The sequence below is a fragment of the Seriola dumerili genome, unplaced genomic scaffold, assembly GCF_002260705.1.
Source record: "Seriola dumerili isolate Sdu_G_001 unplaced genomic scaffold, Sdu_1.0 BDQW01001299.1, whole genome shotgun sequence".
Classification (NCBI taxonomy): Eukaryota; Metazoa; Chordata; class Actinopteri; order Carangiformes; family Carangidae; genus Seriola; species Seriola dumerili.
Window position 1 is genome coordinate 2,870,238 of NW_019175554.1, and position 23,517 is coordinate 2,893,754.

A 23,517-nucleotide genomic window follows, 5' to 3' on the forward strand; every position below is an offset into this window, starting at 1 on the left:
ATCATACTGCAAACTGTGCTCTCTTCTTATCAGCAACAAGTAATTTTTGTTTTAGAAAAACAAAATTAAACCAATAAATGAATAAATTAAAAAAAACAAACTTTAATATGAAATCCTCAGATGCTCCTAAAAGACCATTTACACAAGCTTCCTTGTATCCCTCCAGACATAAAATATGCTTTACTCTGAATAACGGAGGAATTTGTCATAGAACCAGCAGTGTCCTTTAAGTATTTTAGGATGACGGCATGCTCATTTCATCCTCTTGAAAAAAAGTAATTTTTTTCCCATTTCTTTTTCCGTCTATTTACCTTTGGAATACCTTCATTCTTAAAGACAAAGACCAAAGGAAGAACATTTTGTCTGCCACCATGTGCAGTGTGCACATGCCTATATCTGCACGTCTTCCAGCTCCGTGTACATAATCTTGCATCATAATGTCGTGTTTTAATTGTCTTTCTGTGCGTGTGTATATGTATGTGTGTGTGCGTGTGTGATCTTGAAGGAGGCCTGATGAAGGAGAGTTTCTGACTTCCTAATATTAGAGTGCCTCGCCCCAGAGGCTCCCCCTTGACAAGCCTATGACGCACTTCCTTACAAGGTGGTGGCTGCGTATGTGGAGAGAAGGAGGAGGGTGGGGGTGGGTGGGGGGGGGGGGGGGGGGGGGGGGGGGGGGGGGGGGGGGGGTGGATGGGCTGGGTGGTGTTGGGGGTGGTGGTGGTGGGGCGGGCAGCTAAATATCATACAAAGCTGTGCTGATAGTGCTTGAAGGCTGGCATGTGCAACCAATCATGCTTCCTGACTCGTGCAGGAGGAGGATCCTGCTGCTGTTTTCTGAGCCAATCGGCACTGATCCAGAGCCTGTTGTGAGGGTGGGTGGGTGGGTGGGGGTGGCGGGCGTGTTATCCAGCATTAATATAGAAGTGCGATGTATAGAACATAGAGGATCATTTAAGGTCTTGAGTACCGTGACGCCATGCTGTGTTTTATCTGCATTTTGCATATCTATGCACAGCTCAGTGAACACGCCTGTAGTCGTGTTATGCAGTGATCCTTCATTGAGCACCATGGACAGCTCACGTGTGGATGTATGTGACTCCAGTAGAAGCTACACAAAGTTAAGACAGTATTAATACCAAAACAAAGCTGTGTTTTGTTTGCAGTTGTAATTAAAGAGTGATCCTGAAAGATTCAAATTATTTGTGAGATTTAGAACAAGCGAGGCTAATGCAGTGTAAATGCTCTGTTTGTGACACTTTTGGGATAATAATTCCTATCATTAATTAATTCAAGCCGAAAGTGATATTCATGTATCCATCTCGGCCTTAAATCGATATCCTATCCAAAGACATCCCTTCTCATCATCCTGTGACCAGCTCAGAGGTGCTGGAGGCACATTGTGCAAATCAGGAGCTTATTTATGAGCCACATAGGATCTCAGGGGCCCCCAGCACAACATGAGCGCAGCCCCCCCGAGTCATTAAAGAGTGATTTTGGCATCTACTTCCACTCCCCTCAACCCTCCTCCCCTCAGCCCCCTTGAGGCTGTAGCAGCACCTGCCCCCCACCCACATTTGAACAGCCATTTAAGATGCTGAACATATGCGCACGCATTCTCTCAATTTAGCATCCATGCTGTCAGACACGCACGCCCACATGCTGTATTTATATATATATATGATGCAAATGAAAACATTAAAACTCAAGAGAACTTTGAAAGAGCTGCTGGATGACGTCTTTCCGCTCAAAGACTTGCAGGTAGATACGCTGGTAGAATGGATGATTTTTTTTTTTTTTTTTTTTTTTTTTAAACCTATTTTGGTGGGGAGACAAAGTGGCAAGTTTTGTATAATTGGTGGATTGATGGTCAGAAAGGGTTATGGGTCACCTCCCTCACTTGCACGCAGACAGGATGACGGTTCTGGCTGGTTGACTGTGCGAAAACACCATTTAGGGGTGGCTGGTGACACGTTTATTGAGCCTGTCAAATTAACAAAAGCAATGAGCTGAGCCGGGACAAGAGTCACAATAACACACACACAGACACACACACACACACACACACACACACACACACAACACAGACAGAGGATGAGGGACACAGAGCATGTTTTTAATATCACCTGATGCAGAAGTTGTGCATCAATCAAACACTGATCTCTGTGTCACCTTGGGCTTTTCAGAGCTCCTGCAGAGCTGTTTGACGTCAGTGATGTTAGGAAAGAAAATGCGGTCTGAATTTTACTTTACTAACACCGCTCTGCACAGTGCAGGAATCCATACAAAACGACTTTAAAAACAGACAGCAAGGCTCAAATACAGAGGAAAGATATGAGACGTCTGCTGTATGTGTTAAATTATGCCATTTATCATTATCTTATACCCTTGATCCTACATTAATATTTATGAATTATATATATCTATAGCATTTTGTAAATTATTTAAAGACCCTTTTTAGACATGTTTAATATGTATAAAAAATACTTTGCATTAAATAGGAATTTGTGCATTGTTTGGCTTTTCTACAAAATTGGAATTATGAGTAGAAAGACGATTTTCTCCTGCTTGACAATTATCTGTGTGTGTGTGTGTGTGTGTGTGTGTGTGTGTGTGTGTGTGTGTGTGTGTGTGTGTGTGTGTGTGACACTTGTGTAAGTTGCATACTGGACCACGATTGGTGGTTTCCAAACTGACGTCAAAAAGTCCTGCTTAAAAATGTACTCATTAAATGCAGGTTTTTAGTGAGCACAGAGAATCATTCCCCCTTTAGCAGATGAATGTGAAAACAGCCTTCAAGTGTCAAACTGTGTACAAACATTATTCAGGTTGACAATCCAAGTGAGGTAACAATTAGTGAAACACATTTCTGAGTAAAGGAGGACTTGAATATTTCCTCTCTGGTCAAAAACAGGCTTAAAAGGTTGAGAAGATTCTGGATCACTAGAAGTAACACATCAACCAGTGGCTTTTATGAATTAGACACTGACTTTGTGGACACTTTGTGTAGCCAAAAACATTTTCTGAGGTAAAGGTGTATTTTTTGTGTCATATTTATCAGCCCTGATATCAGCACTATATCGTTGGCTGTGTGTAAATGATCCCATGTAACAGGACGCCTTGTAATCATTATTGTTGGATCTTAGTTTTAATCTTTCATTCATGACTGTGCTGTCATAACAGGAAGTAGATGTTTTTCTTGTAGTAGAACAGTGAGCACAATTAGTCAGAAGACATAACTAAAGAAGGCTGCCCTCTCGGCCAAGTCTTTCTTTGACGCTTAATGCTTTTCTCAACCATTTTGTATAGGGCACATTTTGAGGTGTGATATGTGAAGATTTATGAGATAAAGATTATTATTTTGTTGAAAAAATTTGTTGTACTGAACTTAACCTGACCCATCAACAGCACTCTGCTGAGGCATATTAGACCAAAAGAAATTCCCAGAGTGCACTACATATGCAACATAATAGTTATGAAAACTGAAAAATAGGATATGGAGTGATACTGACATTGATAATAATGATACAGGAAAAGTCAATTGATAAACATCACTCTTGGGTCAGTGCAACTCCTGCCCGAAGGATGTGTCCAGACTATAGGAAATACAAAAAGAGGACCCATCACGCAAAAAAACTTTTATCTCAATGATTCATTTACATGAAAGAAACAAATATAATTTATCTTTACTCAGGCTCAGGTGTAGTGTTTTGTTTGGTGGTATCTCCTCTGATGACCATCTGTGAGAACTGAGCACCGAAGCTTTGTTGGTGGAGGTAGGGGTCGGCTCCTAAATCGAAATAACACCTCCAAATAGCTCAGTAAGTGCTCCTCCTCCCTCTCATCTCCATTAAGAGGTTAGAACAGTCAATAGGTCCAGCCGAACACTGGGGACTTACCCTATTGATTTCACCGACAGCGAAGGAGGGCAGCCATTAACTCTGCACTTCCTGTGGCCTTGGTGGAACAGCTAAGACTCAGTCTACTGAAAACCCCACTGTAATTATATTACACACTGAGCCCATATTTTTTTTTTTTAGTAAATTAAATTCTTATTGTATGTTGTGAATTTTCTCAACATACTCTTTCACAATATATGATAGAGAAACAACCAATTGAGATGCAACATGATGCATGCTTTGGAAATCAGGCCTCATAAATGAAAATTTTTACATCCTGCATATAATTAGCATATGAAATCTGTCATGTTTACCACAAAGTGCAGGGTAACGTATTTTGTCTGGCCTTACAGAAACGTAAACTGAGAAAAATGCACAAATATTTTGTCTTTTCTTTCTTCAGCGTGTATTAGTTCTCCACCTTCATGCTCTGGTCCTTTTAACTTTTCATATTTATTTTGGCAGATTGATTGTAATATGCAACTGTGATTTCTGTTGGAACAGTCATTTTTGCATGTCACACAGAAAAAAATAAAAAAATGGTGATGATTTTTGTTTGGTCTTGTACCAAACTAACACGTTCCTGGAGAATATGATCTGTCTCTATAGCACAACAATTCTTATGGTGATAAAAATGAAGAAAGAAATTGCAGCTCCTACGATTTGGATATTGCACTTGGCCATATTGCTATTCTATGGCATTAGCTTTTTTTGTGGATCACTGATAATGATCGTGTAGTTTTCTATAACTCCGCTTAGATTTGTAGTACACTGTAGAAGGTGCATATTTTTGTGTAGGCCTACTATTAAGTATTAGAGACCAAAAACAGCTAGAAGGGAGTGAATATTGGAGTTATATTTGCCAATTGATCAGAAACTGGACTCCAAATCAATCACTCCATAACTGCTGGATGTGTAGCAACTCTTTGCTTCACCATGTGTGTTAAATGTTAATAACAACACGTAAATACATAATTTGTCATGTTCTTCAGTACAGACTAGTTTCTTGAATGGTCTTCCTTTGTTGCCAATACAAATACTCAGGACACACACAAATTTGTTTGCTTTTTTTTTTATCAAAAAGGATATAGAGTATTTCATGTTGACATCAACAAACCTCTCAATTTACACAGCAACAGAAGCCATAGAATCACACTTCAGAGGCACAAAAACAGGAAACTTTTAACTACTTCAGGTTGCACATTTGTCATTTTTGAAAATGTTGAATCACTTGGTTAAGTTTCATCCATAACTTCGATGAATCTTGTTACAATGAAATCAGGGGTGTACAGAGGGAGGAGGAGGTACATGTGGTTAAGTAGGGCAACGAGGGTCCAGCCACTTAATGATAAACATGAAAATCAAACTAAAACCTGAGAGAGAGAGAGAGAGAGAGAGAGAGAGAGAGAGAGAGAGAGAGGAGAGAGAGAGAGAAGAGAGAGAGAGAGAGAGAGAGAGAGAGAGAGAGAGAGAAGAGAGAGAGAGAGAGAGAGAGACAGAGATATCCATGTGGACTAAAACAGAAACATGAAGACGAGCGCCCGCCTCTCAGACGGAGCTCGTTTTATCATTCTCATCTGGTGAGCAGCCCTGTCACAAACTCCTTGCACTTTCTTGTTGTCAAAGACGTTTGTGTTGGACTCTATTACTATATTTTCATACATACAGTATATTTCAATGCTTTTTTTCTTTAAGTGTTTATTTTCTACATTTGTTATCACAAAAAACACGACTTTTAAACAAATGCATAAAAAACAGTTACATAATGACTGTTCATGACGTTTGACCAGAACTGTTACTATGGATTTATTGCTTTGTACACTGAGTAATGTTTGGTGCCACCTGCACACTGGGGGGCCGTAAGCTGAAACTTTGCTGCTGATGGTCTGTACTACCTTTAAAAATATGTGACTTCCAGCTAAAACCCAGCTCTGCTCTTCACCTTTGGTTAATTGTGCAAAGAAATTGAAGCATCAGTAACAGTTTCTGAGACAAAGACAAAGAAGTTTGAAAGAAAAGGGAACAAAAACAAAAGGACATACTACAAATTTCACTTTGTTCCATGCATAAATACACATCCACGCACATCTATATTGTGAAGTGCTGACTTAAAGTCTCCACAGACAGTGAAAAATTAACCAAATTGGCCCCTTCAGACCTTGTCAGTCAGTGTAAGTGCAGAATGAGAACAAAACAGATCCTGAAGATAGGACGTGTTCACTTGGTTCCTCCCATTGAGGAGCCTGAAACACTTTTCATTCAGTAAAGACAGGTCATTACATTATACATTAGTTCATGAAATGTCTCATCAGTTCTGTTCTGTAATGGAAATGGACAAATGGCTGTCCAAATTGCACACATTTGCGATTGCCTTTCGTAGTGTATCTTTTCAATAACTGTAAATATCCTGTTTTGGTGAACTCTATGCAAAGTATAGATAAACGTAAACATTCAAATACTTGTTTGGGAATGTTCACTTTAACTTCTACAATGTCATTTGACATTTTTAAGTCTTATCCCTTTAGCTTTAAAGGCCCTGAAAATGTATTTTCTCAGCTTTTCACTTTAACCAATTTCTGTTTAAGTTAGCAGTTTTGGTTATTTCATAATTTCATTCATTTTTTTGTTCTATTCACTGGTTCACAGTGGGCGGAGCTCAGCTGAGTTTAGCAACATTTAAATCTGATTTGATGGTTGATGGGTTTTGTCACTGTCAGTCAAATTTGTTCAAACCAAACCCACAAAGTCCTGATGAAGCAGAATGAGCAAAGAGTTATTGTGTGTTCTTTTTTTCTTTAGAAATATTTAAATATTGGATGTTATAGAGAAATACTTAGTTTTCAGGGGCTTTAACATTAAAAATTACACACCTATCCCTTTTATCATGTAAATATTTTAAACATATAGGCTTGCTGCTCTAATATGATAAGACTCTCATATTGACTTCGGCTGGTCCGTAATTTCTCAGTCTTTATTGCACAAACTCTTCTTAAGGTCGTGTATGACCATGAATCTCTTCTCGAACAATATTGAATTTTTATCTTTAAACTCTTACACATCTTTACTCTTTGCACCTATAGTTATCTCTATGAAGGACAAAAAATTACATAAGTATGAATGAATAAATAAATACATTTTGATAATGAAAATTACATTTATTTATTCATTTCTGTATTTCTGCATTTATATAATCATTTATGTATTTACTCATTTATTTATTGGTGGATTTCTAGATTTCTCTACATTTATTTATTTATGGGTCTGTATGTTAATTAGGTAGGCGGTCCTACCTCAGTCTAACACCAGACTGGTTATAGTGGTGTAATCGATTGGGTGCCTTGACTTGACTGGTACACAGATTCTTTGCCAAATCTTATAATACATTATCTCAAGGCACTTTACAGAGTAAACTTACAATATTATAGAGAGAAACCCAACAGCTCCCTCCACGAGCAAACCACTTGGTGACAGTGGACAGGAGTATCTCTCTTTTAACCCCCAACACCCTGATTGCGCCCACCCTGAGTCCGATTCTGTCAGACTTAACATGTCCCGCCTGGGCGAGTAAAGAGGAGAGAAATGGGGGAGAGAGGAGGAAGAGGGGGGAGAAAGACTAGATTAATGTACAGAAATAGTATTTTTCTTTACCAAAATGTATTTATGTATTTAATTGTCTTTCTGCATTTATTTATTTATTCTTATGTTATTTTTTTCCTTCATGTATCTCTTTCATATGTTTTATTTAAGACAAGTCTTTCAACAATGCATTGGTACAACTAGACTTTTTGTGGCTTAACAGTAACATGGAGTATGATAATGAGAATGGCTTTACTCCTGCACTACACTGCTGAGATGTGGCGGATCGCTAAATGCTAAACTGAAACTCTTAATGGCAGAGGTACAAAATGGATCACATATAGCAAAGTGTAACCAAACAGTCATCACAAGTCGTTACGCCACTCTCAAATCAAATCTCTACAGCAGGTCACTTACATGTCAAGGACGTAAAGTTACACACACAAGAAGCCGTGGATAAGAAAACAAAAATCATCATATTGTGCATTAAGAGGTCACACTACTCTGAGTGCATTCAGGAGAGATACAGTACAATCTATATCAACAGAGTGTCTAGTTTCTGTTTACAATGCTGTGCAGTGACATATTCATACACTGTAATGGCTGGCTTGTAGGACGTCGGACTGTAACAGTTAATTTTTATAAATAAGGGGCTGGCTCTGATGGACAGCTTCTATGTAACCCTACAGGCTTCAGTGTGGACAGGAAGCCTTGGCTGATGGGGATGAAAATGTTCACGTCTACACACGATTGCACTCCAAATAAATATATCTATTATCAATATGCATAATAATACATTTACATACTGCCAATTTGATATGTGTTACACCTCTATTAATCAAATATTTTTAAATTTTCTATATATTTGAGTAATTTTTACAGTAGGTTGATCATTTTTTAGATTTTCTTTTTAGAATTTGTGCAAACAATACAACAATGGATTGTAGTTTTCTTGTTTCTCATTTGTTGATATTTTTCATGACTAAACTGAAGCACACTCAGGAAATGAAGTCTACTCATGTCAGTGAATGCGTGTTTGGTCTAGGAGTATCCCTCATCCTGCCTGTATCCGTAGCCTCCTCCCTGTGCTTCTTCTTGGACGTACTCCTCTGTCTTCTCCCAGCCGGCAGCCCAGCCTCCATTTACCTGGGTGGTCGCGCCGTACGTCTTAGCTGGACCTCCAAAAGCACCATAACTCTGAGTAATGTCGCCTGTCTCTTCTGCCAGCTCGTCCTCATCGATGAAGCCACACTTCTCCTCACTGGTCAGCTCTGGGTCGGCCCACGGCTGTTTTTCCCCCGAAGCAAAGAGCCCATAGAAGATCACGCCCCCATAATGCACCAGGGAGGCAATCAGGAACACATACTGCCACTCCTCTCGAGTCTGAAAAGGACATGAAAACATAGAAAAACTATTCATTTTTCTTATCATCAACAAATCCCATGAAAATAACTTAAAACAATAATGAATTGATCCTGCTAACAAGGATTCCTTGTGTGCTGTAGACATTATTGTGCAAAACTGGTTAAAAGCAGCCACACCATTGGACTGGGCGACATGTTCCTTCATTATCATGAACACATACTGTCCTGTGGCTGCAAATACTCACCAGTGCACTAAATGTGTGTTAATACGCAGCTGAAAATAGTCCCCAACAAATGCACATTTTCCTCCTGTTTGAGTAAATTGCTTTAAAAACTACAGTTCCCAGCTGTTTTATAAAAGCTGATACAGAGTACATATAGTACCATCACACAGTTTGGAATAAGATGATATATTAACAACATTCAAGCTTCTTGAGGCTAAACAAAAGCAGAAACTATATGTTAAAGGACTAAATTAATCTATAATTCATAGGCTAAATGAATAATACATGTAGCCTATATAATTACATATTTTTACCATCTGCAACAACTACACTAGGCACTAATGTAATATTATGATACCCTAAGTCAAGCTTAACTTAAGTAGTACATTTTTAACAAAAAATGAATAAAGCTTTACAGTCACTGAAATTTATAATGTTCTCCATGTTTTGTTAGTGCATCGGGTCCCAAAATCAACAAGCCCGTGTTACCTATTATGAACTGTTAAAATGTCTATACAATCTAGTATAGTTCAACATAGAGGGAGTACGCATTGACCAGACAGATAAAAGTGCTGCTGAAAACAATAAATGCACTTATTGATGAGCCTTCGTGGGAACATCTAACGTATTTCACATTCATAACATAAACATTTAATAAATGATTTATAACACACTGTAATGTAGTTGTATGTAGCTATATGGTCATTTTTAAAGAACAGAATTTGTGAGCAATTATGAAGACTTGGATGCTTCACAGGAGGACTTATAGTTGTTGTCAAGTACATTAATGAACACTTGGATCTGCTTACAACTACATTATAGTTTACAAACTGTGTATTAAACAATGTATACTGTATATATTGCTTACAAATAATTCAAATAAAGTGTTGCCAATTTATTTAGATCTCCTTTAAGACTTATTGCTCACATATGAAATGAGAGGATCTTTATTATGTTTGTAATGTTTGGAGCCTGAAGGGGAAAAGACCTTACCTTATTCTTTGTCATAGCACCAACAATCAGTGGGCACACCATCCCAGACAGGGTACCCACACCATTAGAGATGCCCATTAGGATACTGGCATAACGTGGCGCAATGTCCAAGTGATTGACGTTAAAACCTAGTGGATTTAAAAAGAAAAAAAAAAAAGGGTTACATTAAAATATTGTTGATAAAATTAACCATGTGAATTATGACAAAAGAAGGAAACACTGTGACCGTGTAAGTAAGTAATAAGAGCAACAGATTGAGGACATAGTTGTGGATAAAAGCAGCGCAAGTGGTGACCATCGTGTTGGAGTAATAGGCAGTAACTTGCCACACATCTTCCTCCTCCCCCACTCTGACTGGCTGAATGAGTAAGTGTCCTCGCCGAGCTGCCGGCTGCCCGGCAAATCCCCCAGGACAGCTAGCACTGAATTATTAAACACTCCAGGAGAAGGCTCAAGAACAACGGGCAAGAAACTGATTTTGCTCTCAGTCACAGACCTCTGCATCCTCTGTAGCCAAGCATAAACATAAAAGATCTGTTGAATAAACGGCAGCAGGAAGCTGAAAGGTTGATTTTGCCAGCAAGTGAAAATGTGGCATGATTGATATCTGAAAAATGATGTTATAAAGAAGTGTTTAGCGACACAGCTAAGTTTGATTAAGCTCTGTGCTGGTGTTATTTGAATGATGTGAAAAATTTGGAAAAATAGCACTCTAGAGTAATACATGCATCTGCAACATCATATTATCAAATAACAGCAAACACACCGGTGCTCGCGACATTGACAAAACTACGTAATTTCAAATACATTTAAACGTTTGTTATAATATCATAATATAATAATACTCACAGCTGAGCCAGTGGTCAAATAAATAATAAATAAATTACTAAATGATAAACAACTGCAATGACACAGCAACAGTCTGTTATCAACTGCTAAATTATAGGAGTAGTTTGACATTTTGGGAAATATGTTCTCTTTCTTGTCAAGAGTAAGATGAAAAGATCGATACCACTCTGATGTCTCTACAGTTAATATGATGGAGCCAGGAGATGGTTAGCTTATCTTAGCTTAGCATAAAGACAGGGAGCGGAGGGAAACTGCTAGCTTGGCTCTGTCCAAATGTAAGAGAGGTCTTCTTGGAAGTCAGTGCCTCCGGCCAAGAAATATTCCAGCACACGACACCCCCATAATACCACAACAACTTTCTGTGACTTAAAGAAGTTACAATACAAAGCTTTACAATTGCTGTTTTTTTTGTTTGGTTTTGTTTGGTTTTGTTTTGTTTTGTTATATATATTTTTTTCAAACCTCTGGACAGCTACAGGCTGGCTCTTTCCCCGTTCCCAGTCATTACAGTGAAGCTATGCTAACCATCTCCTGGCTGTAGCCTCATGTTCATATAAGAGTGATATAAATCTTTTCACCTCAGTAAGAAAGGAAATGAGAGCGTTTCTTTAACTACACTTCTGAATTTCATTGTTCACTTTATTTACAAAGTGAAAATCACACCAAGAAACAGTTCAGTAAACTGTTGTTGTGAAAGGTATTCTACATATTCATATGTATATATCCCATTCAAATCAAATGTGGCTTATTAACCTTCTCTTTAATCGCAAATCCTCTTGCCCCTCTGTTGTGAAAACTATACAGAGGCACACTACATTAAATCCAGTATAGCTGCCCACTAACAGTGATCCCATCATTTCAGCTACAGTACATTATATCCTAAATTGTACTTAACTTACGTTCTGAATGAGCTGATAATGTGTGTTTTACTTGTACTAACCTGATATAGCAAATCCACTGAAGCCCACTGCCAGCACCAGGAAGGAGATGGCCACCCCTTTGCTGTGGGAATATCCTACCACCAGCAGCAATGTGGCCTCCATGCCAAATCCTAACAGAGAGAGACAGCAGGTCACACACACACAAACGCACAAAAACACACAAACCCACGGGCTGTTGGTCATGGCGGTGCCAATTGAATTAAGCATGATACATGGTCTGCACTCAATTACGTCAGTGACGGATACAAAATCAATGCGCAGTCACAATCATCAACTCAACTTGTGTACAAGAATTGAACAGATGGATTTTTGCAAAAATACAAACAGGAGCATCTCTTAAACCCATCTGGCAGTGAAGAGTGACTGAAAAAAGAACAGAATGGATCCAACACCATGAGAATAACACCCTGTAACAGTGCAGAGAGAAGGTGTGGAAAATGATTCTCAGCTCCGACTTCTCACCTCCACAGTTCATCATTTTCCTGACAGTGGTAGTTGTCACGATGTTCCTGGTGCGCAGGTAGTCGGCCAGTTGGCCGCCGATGGGCACAATGATGGTCATCACCAAATGGGGGAGGGCAGACAGTATGCCGACCTGCAACCACATACAGAAAATCAACTGAATAAGCTGCAGCACAACAAACTTTTTTAAGGCAACACAGTAGAAAATTATTTTCAAACTACAGATGTTGCCAGTTTAAAACTATTTCATCTATTTTTATATTTATTATAAAGGTCCTAACAATCATTTTTTAATCAGCTTCTTCCTACATGGACATAAAATAATCTGCAAAAGTTAGGACAGTTTTGGTTCTTTCAAATGAGAGAGTGCTGTATTTGTATTTTTCTCTGTGCTGCTCTCACTGGTTTGAAGTGGTCAGGACTCAGATGGAAAAAGGTTTTTCATTCACCACTCAAGATTTAGTGACATTTGAATCAGGGACAATAAAATAATTCCCTCATTCACTACTCCCCAAAAAACTAATTTACAAAATAATTTATTCTGTAGTGAGCAGTAAATGCACATTTCAGACGCTAGTGAATCATCATCACTTTGTGTCATCACTGACAAGTACAGTGTCGGCCAACCGTTCATTTTGCAGCTATGAAATGTGATGAGTTGAATTGTGAGATTTTTAGCAGAAAGTAGTGTATGTCTCATGGACACAACATTTTTTGTTCTACTGTGAGAGCTGAGGGCACCATGTAGTGGTTCATTTTGGTATGAAACCAAGCTTCAAGAGGCTTTAAGGGACTGTGTACAATACTAAACAGAAATTGTGACATTTAATGTGTTGTATTATAGCTAGCAGAGGTAATGTATACCTGGTGTTACTTTATTCACTGCTGATCTTCCTAGGCTGTTTTAGGAAACACAGTCACACTGACATTGATTTTGAAGTGTTGCATGCTCAGCATGCGAACGCTACTGTGGCATTTTTTTCCATATCATTTGAATTTTATTGATTGCACAATTCATGCTCCACATCTGTCACTTGTCTACTGACTTGTATTGTAAGTTCACCTTGCTTATCTCAAAGCCAAACACTTCCTCAAAATAAGCAGGTTGGCTGATTAGCAGCAGGTAGAAGGTCCAGCTCCTGCAGAAGTTGGCCACAATGATTGCATAGACAGGCATAGAGGTGAAGAACTTCCTCCAGGGGGTCTTGAATTTCTGGAACAGATCATCACAAAGGATTAGATTTTACATTGCCTTTTGTGTCTCTCAGATGAAAGACAGGAGATGGTGGAAATGGCTGATGGTAGTGTAACTTTGTATTGTGTTGGTACCTCTTGTACCAAAGGATTGAAAAACATATATATTTATTGTTTAAGTCTAGTTATCAGGAGGCTGTGTCCTCACCTCAGAAGGACCCGCTAGCTGGGCACTCTCTCCAATGCTCTCCTCAATGTAGCAGCGTTCCTCATCAGTAATAGTCGGATGTTCAGCAGGGCTCTCATAAGACACAAGGATCCAGAACATATACCAGAAGATGCCAAAACATCCTGCAAATCACAGACAGATTACATGTCAGAATTTAAGATAATTATAGATGAAGTACTGCAGCTAATTTTGACCTCATTGGTAAGCACACACATACACACAGTGTTTGATAGCCTGATCTTTCCAAAATGCCCGAGAGAATAAAACCCAGACAGGAAAGCTAACTGTATTCAGTCCAGAGAGAAAGATCTGGGATTATTTATTGACACACCAAAACATTGGGGGGGGGGGGATCAATACACAGTCTGCCTGGATAAATCCATTTGACTTTCACTGGACTCTCTCACTGTCAAACTCTTAAAGTTTAAACCGAGCTTAAAAACACTTCAGATAAATTCTTTTCAACATATGTGTTGATGTATAAATACTGTATATATCGTATTACACCTCATCTCCTATTCCCCTGCGCAATAATACACACATGTATCACATGCGTGCCCTCACCGATCAATCTTACCATAGACATAGAACACTGAGGACCAGCCTGAATACTGAACCAGGATCCCGGCAAGAGGCATTGCTATCACAGCACCAGCGTAGGAGCCTGACAGACAGTGAGATGAAGGAGTCAAAGCTTGGAAGCTCAAACTTCTTAACCAACATAGTAACATGCAAAACATCAATTCTGAACCCAATCTATAAAGGCCAACAGGGAGTATTTACCACAGAATGATATGGTGGCCAGACGACTCCGCTCCAGCGGAGGAGCCCACTTACTCCAGATGCCATGACAGGCCGGGTAGGTCACTCCCTAAACACATCACAGAGCAACAGACTGTATCAATTCAGAGTGAAGAAACATGCAAAAATGGTTTGCAAGAGACTGGAAAACCATGTTCTTTGGCCAATTATTCTGAGCGCTCAGTCTTCTGGATACGAACGGGTTGCTTTGGAAATGTGCATTCAGTGAGAGTGGACAATGCTCATGTCATATGTCTTCCGAGGAGCCAATGGGATGATTTGAATTCAACTTACCAATATGTTAATATAAATGTATAGGTTTGTGCAATAATTTGCACCCAACACAGTATTGCCCCAAGTAAATAATGTTCTCAAAATACATATAATAAGTAATAAAAATTAACATTTACACCCTTGTAATTAACATGAACAAACTGAGCAAATAGGACCTCGTGAGCTGTTCATGGAGCAAAGCTGCCCTGCAGCTATTAAATGTTCATCAGTCACTAATTTGAACAAACTATGCTGGTGTGAAATACAATATGCATGGGCTATTGAGGAGAGCAGTGCAGTGCCACCAGTCTTTATTGGACGAAATATTAGATTATAATATTAGATTGCTTTTATTCAGTCTCCACAAGATGTATAAGAACTATTGTTTTTTCTTCCAATTAAAACGAGCTGCAGCATGTTATAGGATGCTAGGCTGCTACTGATGGAAGACTTATTTCCCATTATGATTAAGCGTTTCACACTAATTGCCCGAAAACATTGAAATAAGATTGAAAAGCCTCAGCCAGACCTCCCCCTGTCCTAAAAGGGGATCTTCTAAATAATTCTTTATCTTAAAATGTCATTATCTCTTATGATATCTCTTATATATTATATTATATCATAATATTTGCATATCGAAAAACAGTAGTATCATGTTTATGTATTTTTCACTATGATAGACAAATTTCATTGAACATGCCAAGATTTATTATACAGCAGGGTGTCTTGTTCCACTACACAGCCAGAGGATTGATGTGCTTTTGCACATCAGCATGTTTCTTTTCATCAATCTGTATACAAGCACTTTGCTGCCGTGTATCCAGGATATAATGTGTGACAGTAAAAAATTAACTGGACTATCCCACAAACACTCAGCTATAGTGGACTGGATCAGTACAGCTCATCTCATATTTCTACTGGCTGAATATCCAGTGCACGGCACTACAGTACCTTTGGCTCTGGAGTAAAATTTGCCGTAAGCCCCTTTTGTCTAGTGTATCACTACAAATCCCCAGTTATTCCCACATCCCCTGATGTTATCCCCACATCAGACACGTGTAACCTTTGTGTTCTGTTAATGGTGAGAATAAATGCTGTTTTGTATTTACTTCACACACTATAGTTTTTATTAAAGGGAAGAAAGGTACAAAAATACCACACCTTTGGATATTAACAGTCTCTTACCTCTACCAGCCCTTGTAATATCCTGACAAAAATGACACACCCATAATGGACTCGCGCAGCCGAGGGAATGAACATGTTGAGAGTCGAGGTTAGGACAATGGCTGCACCAAATACCCTGAAAATGATAAAAAAGCATTTTAAACATAGCATTTAGCACCTCCCCTTATAGTCATTTCAACTGCATTTATTTATGTATTTTAGGTTTGGTGGTATGGTAGCAAAGAACACTGCACTGAAATATCACATGAGATGAAATATAGCCTACCTTTTGTATTTTAGGAAAATATTAAAGTATTGTTGGCCTTGAGGATTTGTGATTGCACTCTTCACTGAAAATATCTAGTTGTGGAAAGTAACTAGGTACGTTTATTAATGTACTGTAGCCTACTTGGGTACAGTTTTGAGATACAGTACTTAAATTTGAGTAGTTTCATTTTATAACATTTTAGGAGGACATTTTTTTACTCAAATACATTTATTTTACAGCTGTAGTTACTAGTTACTTTACAGATTCACATTATTGAAACAAAACATAATCAACAAATGAATTATGATGGATTATTATAGATTATGATACCTAGAAGTAGCCTAGTATATAAAATAGTTATGAGATTAGCCTTACATTTAACATTTGAATTAAAATGATATTTATACACTGCATCACTAATTTAAATCAAATAATAATAGCCTATATGTTATTCTGCAATGGTCCAATCTGCATGAATGCTTGACTCTTACTTGTGTATTCTACACTCTGATTTTTGCAAGTTATACTTGATTTGGGCAGTTACTGCTACCACCAGTGAAAATATCTGTGAAACATAGTCGATCCATATTTTTACATAAAAGGCCAAAGTGTCCTCTTTGTCCTTATCTCTTTTTGAAAAAAAAAGACAAACGCGTCACATGTAAAATCTCTGTATTGTAAAGAGTAATCGTCACAGCACCATAGAAGAGCGCAAGCAACGCCCCTGTAACGGTCACAATGATTGTATGTGTCGCCTAGCAACCATTTTCAAGTCGGTTACCCTTCAAGAAATATGTTTTTCATGAAAAACAACATTTGAGTTTGATTTGACATTGAATTTGAGGAAAATAGAAGATTTACTACTTATCACATTTTTTGCAATTAGGCCTACTTTATTTATTTATAATGACTTTGCTAATGATCTGTGAGAAAAAATGATTCATGTAGGTTATAGTTGTTAAAAATCTTTCTTTTTTTCAATTAAGTATCCTAAAAGAAGAACATTTTTTTATCGTAAAGAAGCAGCTGAGCCAGAGACATCGGGCGCAGGGAGGACCAAGCCATCCATAAACACCGAGCTATTTCTCATTTCTGTCACGTCTCTCCCGCCCCTATCATCTGCACGCGGGGGGCAAGCCCTAATCCGGTTGAGACTACTGTTGGGCACGAGACCAATTGATTCGAATGCCTCCTTGTGTCAATCAACAGGGGCGAGGTGCAGAGGCAGGGATTGAGAAAATGTAAAATGTTTTTTTTTAAGGGATGCCTACATTAAAGGCGGCTACAGCAGGTAGATTCATAATTGGCTGCCCTGGATGCACTAATTATTATTAGGTAAGCCTAATATTTGTTTTGTATAAACCTACATTTGTAAAAGCGTGTTCAAGATTTAGGCCTCTACTGCATTTTTGACGTTATATATTGTTATATTGTGTGTGTGTGTGTGTGTGTGTGTGTGTGTGTGTGTGTGTGTGTGTGTGTCATTGTGTTACCAGTAGCCTAAAATCCTACATGAGCAATGTAGCTATAGCAGTCTATATATCAACATTCAATCCCTAAAATGCGCCTTTGTCTTATTGTATGGCCTACTGTCTGGAAGCTATAACGTAATTATAATGACTTTATGCGTTGGCAGTGCTCATGTGAATAAAAGCCTTTGGCGACAAGACAGGGTCTGGTGTCCTTGCCCTGAGAGAGCGACAGATTAAACCCGGCTCCCCCCGGGGAGCTCATTAACAGGTGGCAGGAGGCCCTGACACCAGGAGCTGCGAGGCTGCCAGCCCGGTGCCGTGCCTGCAGCCCTGCATCACTTCAGAGCAGCTGACTGTCTGCTGCCTGTATGTAGCGATGCTCAGCCTATAACCGTGAATTGCTCATCCAAACAATTCAGATAAATTTTTTTTTATCTATATCTTGCCTTTGCTGTTTTACTCAGATTTTTTTTTTGTTAACTGAATTCATTCCAGTCCCCATGTGTTCAGTTTCGTTTCCTATCTATTTTTAAAGAAAGAAAAAACACAATGTAAGTGAGAGGAGTGGAGAGTCGCGCCAACTGTTCAGTAATTTCGTTTAATAGGCCAAAAATCATAAAATATCACGGGGTTTCATCTGCGGAAATGGATGGGGCTGTGTTGTGTTTATGGTAATTCAGGGTGAGTGCCGCCTACCTGTTTGCTGCCAGCCTGGAGGATATGTATCCTCCCGGGATTTGTGTCACGATGTAGCCCCAGAAAAAAGATCCGTGAATCATTCCCACCGTCTCTGGATCCCAGTTAAACTTGGCTTTCTGGTAGATAACATGGAAAACAACACTAGGGATAAGAAAAAAAATGAACGTAACACTGGGGTTGAATATATGACTATGCATTTCTTTTGGCTTTCAATCGAGAGATAAACGAAAAAAACATTATTGTCTGAAGAGGCTGGTCTAAAGGCAGGCCTGTTTATTAAAGGCCTGCAACGGTTTATTTCGATGGGATGACAGATCTGATCACCAGTGATTCATCTGTTCTGTAATGTCACAGAAAAACTACGGAGAGGCTGTGTGAGAAGTAAATAGCTGCTCAAAATGGGTGTAGATGATTATTTGGTTAACACTAAAAACGCAAAAACATAATTGCAGAATTAATATTTAGAAATATATATGGTATATTATGGATTCACTTATTGAGACGTCATTTGAAAGGTGAGTATGCCTTTTTAACCTGGCATACATTTGCTCTTTCTGCAAGCATGTGCTTTTAGGGAAATGTATTTTAGATTATTGTCAGCTGTTCATGTTTCTGCATGTTTTAGGCTTTTAACTCAGGATAAAGGATTTGACTTTGAATCTATTTATAATTAGGCCTACATGATGGGCCTATAAGGCTGACATTATAAAACGTGATCATATATGGTTCATTAAAGATTTGGGCATGTTTTTAAATGTGCAGGCCTGTTTAAATAGGAAGAGAAATCTTACAAATGTCCACTTAATTTTTAAAAAAAAATACGTTCAGTCATAATTATTGGGGGGGTCAGTAAAGATTTTGGGAATAATTGCATGGCCTGATATGGCAGTAGACCTTCGCATATCCTGTAGACTTTCTCACGTGTGGAGAAATTCATTCTCCCCTCGCTCCCTATCCTTTCCTTGATAAAATAAGAATGGGGTGTCTTGGCTCGTGAGGCATGCAGCCTGCGTTGTTTTTACGTCAGGGGCTCTCGCTGCCGTTGCCACACCTCTTTGATGATGATCTTGCCGTTCTGGTGGATGGTGCTGTTGTTGACCATGCCCACTATGGCCACGCCCAGATTACACCGGATACCGAAGGAGATGCAGAAGCCCAGGCCGCTCATGATGGCGATGATGTAGCGGCGGGGCAGACCGAAGCACTTGCAGTCGCACAGCGGGGGTTTCTTCTCCGCGGCCTCTCGGGGCCGCCCATCCTCCGTCAGCTCGATTACCTCCCCGGTTTTCTGTTTCCTCTCTATCACCCTGCAACAGCCAGGTGAGGACAACACTGTCTATACTCATTCCCCAAATAAAACAACATCATATGAGATGACGATGCTCGAAAAATAAATGCATAATTCCTCCTCTAGTGGAATATATTTCTCAGAAGGCCCTTTATTTATTTCCACTGTGTATGACTCTTCTATTATGGACTGGATACTTGGATCTTGGGTGGTTTGTTGTGGTTTGTTTGTCATTCCAGTCAAGAAAGTGCAGGAAGCAGTTGTTGCAGAATCAACATAATAACAGCCCATAGCAGGGAGGGTGGAGAGGCCTCTACACTTTGTTTTCTTACTGAACATTTTCGTCTGTCACACTGAGAAGCGTCATATCTAGGAGCTTCAATTAGATGATTCAAAGAGACATGGGCGACGATTTCAAACCAAATAAGTTCATATATTTGCGTTTAAGAAAACAACACGTTGAGAGAAAAACAGCGAAGAAACAAACAAAGCCTGTAGAGCTGAAAAGAGGCGAGCGTGTCCCTGACTGTACCGCATTGCAGCAGCCCACTCACTTTTCACACTAATTAGCATTCACGGGACCAAGCAGCAGCTCCAGCCTCCAGACACACGTCTGTGGGCATCCCTCAGTCCTTTTTTTTTTTTTTTTCTCAGGAAAGTCACATTTATCCACCACACGTTGTTTGTCCAAACGAAGGAAGCAAAATGACAAAAACCCCAATCATTTAAATTGCAAACGACTGAGAAACTTCGAGGCTGATTCAAAAAGGTCAGAAAAGGATCGAATAAAATGTAAATCGATGCAGGACTTGCAATGAAATCAAAGGCCTGACGCCTCAAAAAATGCATTTTTCTTAAAACCTCATGACAATCAAATGTTGCCTGATCCGAAATAAATCTGATACAGTTTTACTCCAACTTTCCTGCAGATTTGGAGAAATTACACACAGGAAATGCCCCAAAATGTTTGAATTGAACATGGTCGATAAATTCACAAGGGAATAATCTAAATATAGCTGGAAGTCTAACATTTCATTCATTCAGCTGCAGATGCAAAAACTGTCATCATCAGTATCATCTCGAGTGAAAAGAAGAAAGTGATGGTTTGAAATTAATATGGGGCACGGGCTGTGTAGGTTTATTAACATGCGTGCGTCACTGGCCTTTAAGGATAATATGAAATGTTTCATAAATTATGAATGAACCCCAAAAAGATTCGCGCGCGGCCTGTAAATGCTGTATAACCTGTCTGCTAATGAGATTCACGTCCGGGCCCCTGCATCAGGAAGGACTGACTGCGTGCACGTTTTCATACAGTGGCATCTAGGTTCATCCAAACCCCTGCCAACACACACACACACACACACACACACACACACACACACACACACACACACACACACACACACACACACTTGATTGCATAATTTTCTTCTCACTTGTAGAGGCGTGACCAGAGATCCCTGTAAGTTGTAAAACAGTTTTAGGTGGCCTTCACACCCACACATCACCGTGATTCGTGTCTAGTTCAAATCCACCATGCAAATAATGCAATTGTAAAGATCAGGTAATTCACACGCGCCAATCAAGATGAAAAAAAAAGCCTGTCCTTACCTGTACATATGACCCAGGGTCTTCCCCGCAAATTCCTTCACCCCCGCCGCAGCTCTCGTCCTCACTGACTCCATATCCAGTTTCTGTGTGTAGGCCTGTTTTCTTCAATATTATTTTACTGCTTAATCGTCATGTTACGGCGCGGGATGGCCGACTGCAGCGGCTACAAGGAAAACAACGAACGAACTTCTAACTAAATCTGAGCCCAGGGAGGCGACGATCCAACAAACCACTCTAATTTTCACAATGAGAGCGCTGAAGCAAAAATACCTCGGCGTAGCCTACACAATAGGAATCAAACGAGCTGTGCGCCTTCATCCACCACCAACTCATCCCCTGCCTGGAGTACAGTAGCTGCGCCGAGTGCCATCACGACGAAAAGGAGTGAAACTGAAAATCAGCGTCGTCGACCGATATGGATCAGTGTCCGAGACAAAAAAGAGAGAGAGGGAAAGAGAATGAATGGAAAGATGAAAAAAAGCTCTCAAGTTTAGAAAGCAGAAGTGGTTGTTTGAAGTAGCTTCAATAAATCAAAGAGGGAGTGAGGCTGTATCGTGTCTCCTGTGGTGAGCGCAGGTTCATCTGACGTCGTGTTCAGCACCGAGGTCAGCGACAGCTGCTCCGCTTTCACACATCTGGCCAGCTGCTCAGCGCAAATGAAGGCCAGAGTCAAAATATAACATGCTAATGGACACACATGAGTCTGTTTCTATTAGTAATTTCATAAAACACTACGGGAGGTGGGAGAAAGAGGGAGGGAAATGTTTTACAGTTCAATGCGTCGCTTATTTAAAAACTTAAATAATAGCCTAATACAATTCTACTTCCATTATTTAATTTTATTATTTCGATTTTATGCGTAAAAACGTTTTTGAAAAAAACAAAACAAAAAAAACAGCACAGTAACCCCATATATGAAAGCTGCAGCTCTCACGAGGGCGGTGCTATGGAAACCAAATGAGCAGGAGTAGACCCCCCCCCCAACAGACTCCTCTCCTCAATGTAGAGATCCATCAATAATTTAAGCGTCTCCCCGATTTTTACCCCCCCCCCCGACAAACCACATCCTCCCACAGACGCATGAACACAATTTTGTATTTTGTAAACGTTTTTTTAAATGTTGATATAGCCTCACGTGATACCTGTTCCTCTGCAGACCGAATTTAGCCAAATAATAAAAAATGCATGTTATAACAACCTGCTACTACTACTACTACTACTACTACTACTACTACTACTACTACTACTACTGCTACTACTACCACCCTACTACCCTACTACCCTACTATTACTTTACTAGCACGACTGCTACTACTAGGCTATTAATAATAATAATTATAATAATACCTCTAATTTTAAGGTAGATCTTAGATGTGTGATTAAAAGATAGAAGAGATGGGAGAAAAGCGATCAGTGCCTTTCTCGTTATTTGTGGGTATTGGCCGCCACCTGGTGGTCACTTATGACACTGAGGTTTACTGAAACATTAAGATACGAGCCTTAAACACAATTACATGGGTTTTTTTTCTTCTTTTTTGTGTAATTATTGAGTTGATTGGTACTAAATTACTCTGTTATCATTTATTTTCTTTTTATTTACGCTATATGTAAGTTTTTATATATTAGTTTTTCTTTTTACCCCTCAACTATAAGATAAGTTTTGTATATTGTTACTTCACTGTGATGTTTGACCTTCGCTGTGGACAATGGTGTGTGTGCACAGTTGGACACTACAAAGCCTTATAGTGTTTTCACATCCATCTGCTGAAGCAGTAAAGTTTCTCTGCGCTTACAAGTGCATTCAGAAAAGTCTTCAGACTGCTTGAGTTTTTCACAATTTGTTACATATGTTGTAGCCTTATGCTAAAACCCTTTTCCTCATCAATCTGAACTCAACACCTTATAATGGCAAAGCAAAAACAATTTTAGAAATGTTTGCAAATTTATTAAAAAGGAGAAACTGAAATATCATATTGACATATGTATTAAAGTATAAGTAGTATTATAAGTAATATACCCTTTGCCATGACACTTGAAATTTAGCTCCTGAAAGTTTGGAACAACCAGGACTCTACCTAAAACTGGCCACCCAGGTAAGAGGGGTGACCAAAAACCTGATGGTCACTCTGACTGAGCTCCAGAGATCATGTGTGGAGATGGGAGAAACTTCCATAGGGACAACCATCACTGCAGCACTCCACCGATCTGGG

The 23,517-nt window shown here is 39.3% G+C and overlaps 1 protein-coding gene across 1 annotated transcript; it reads right to left on the minus strand.

The window, feature by feature from the left end:
* Positions 1–7,099: 7,099 nt before the first annotated feature.
* On the minus strand, positions 7,100–21,892 carry LOC111238428 (vesicular glutamate transporter 2.1). The gene is made up of 12 exons (XM_022767920.1): positions 21,308–21,892; positions 19,457–19,712; positions 18,403–18,521; positions 15,988–16,102; positions 14,512–14,599; positions 14,306–14,392; positions 13,708–13,850; positions 13,369–13,518; positions 12,306–12,438; positions 11,843–11,953; positions 10,054–10,181; positions 7,100–8,855 (listed from the first exon to the last, which is right to left on the minus strand). The coding sequence occupies exons 1-12, from the start codon at positions 21,379–21,381 to the stop codon at positions 8,514–8,516; spliced, it is 1,746 nt and encodes a 581-aa protein (XP_022623641.1). The 5' UTR covers positions 21,382–21,892; the 3' UTR covers positions 7,100–8,513.
* Between the last annotated feature and the right edge of the window lie 1,625 nt (positions 21,893–23,517).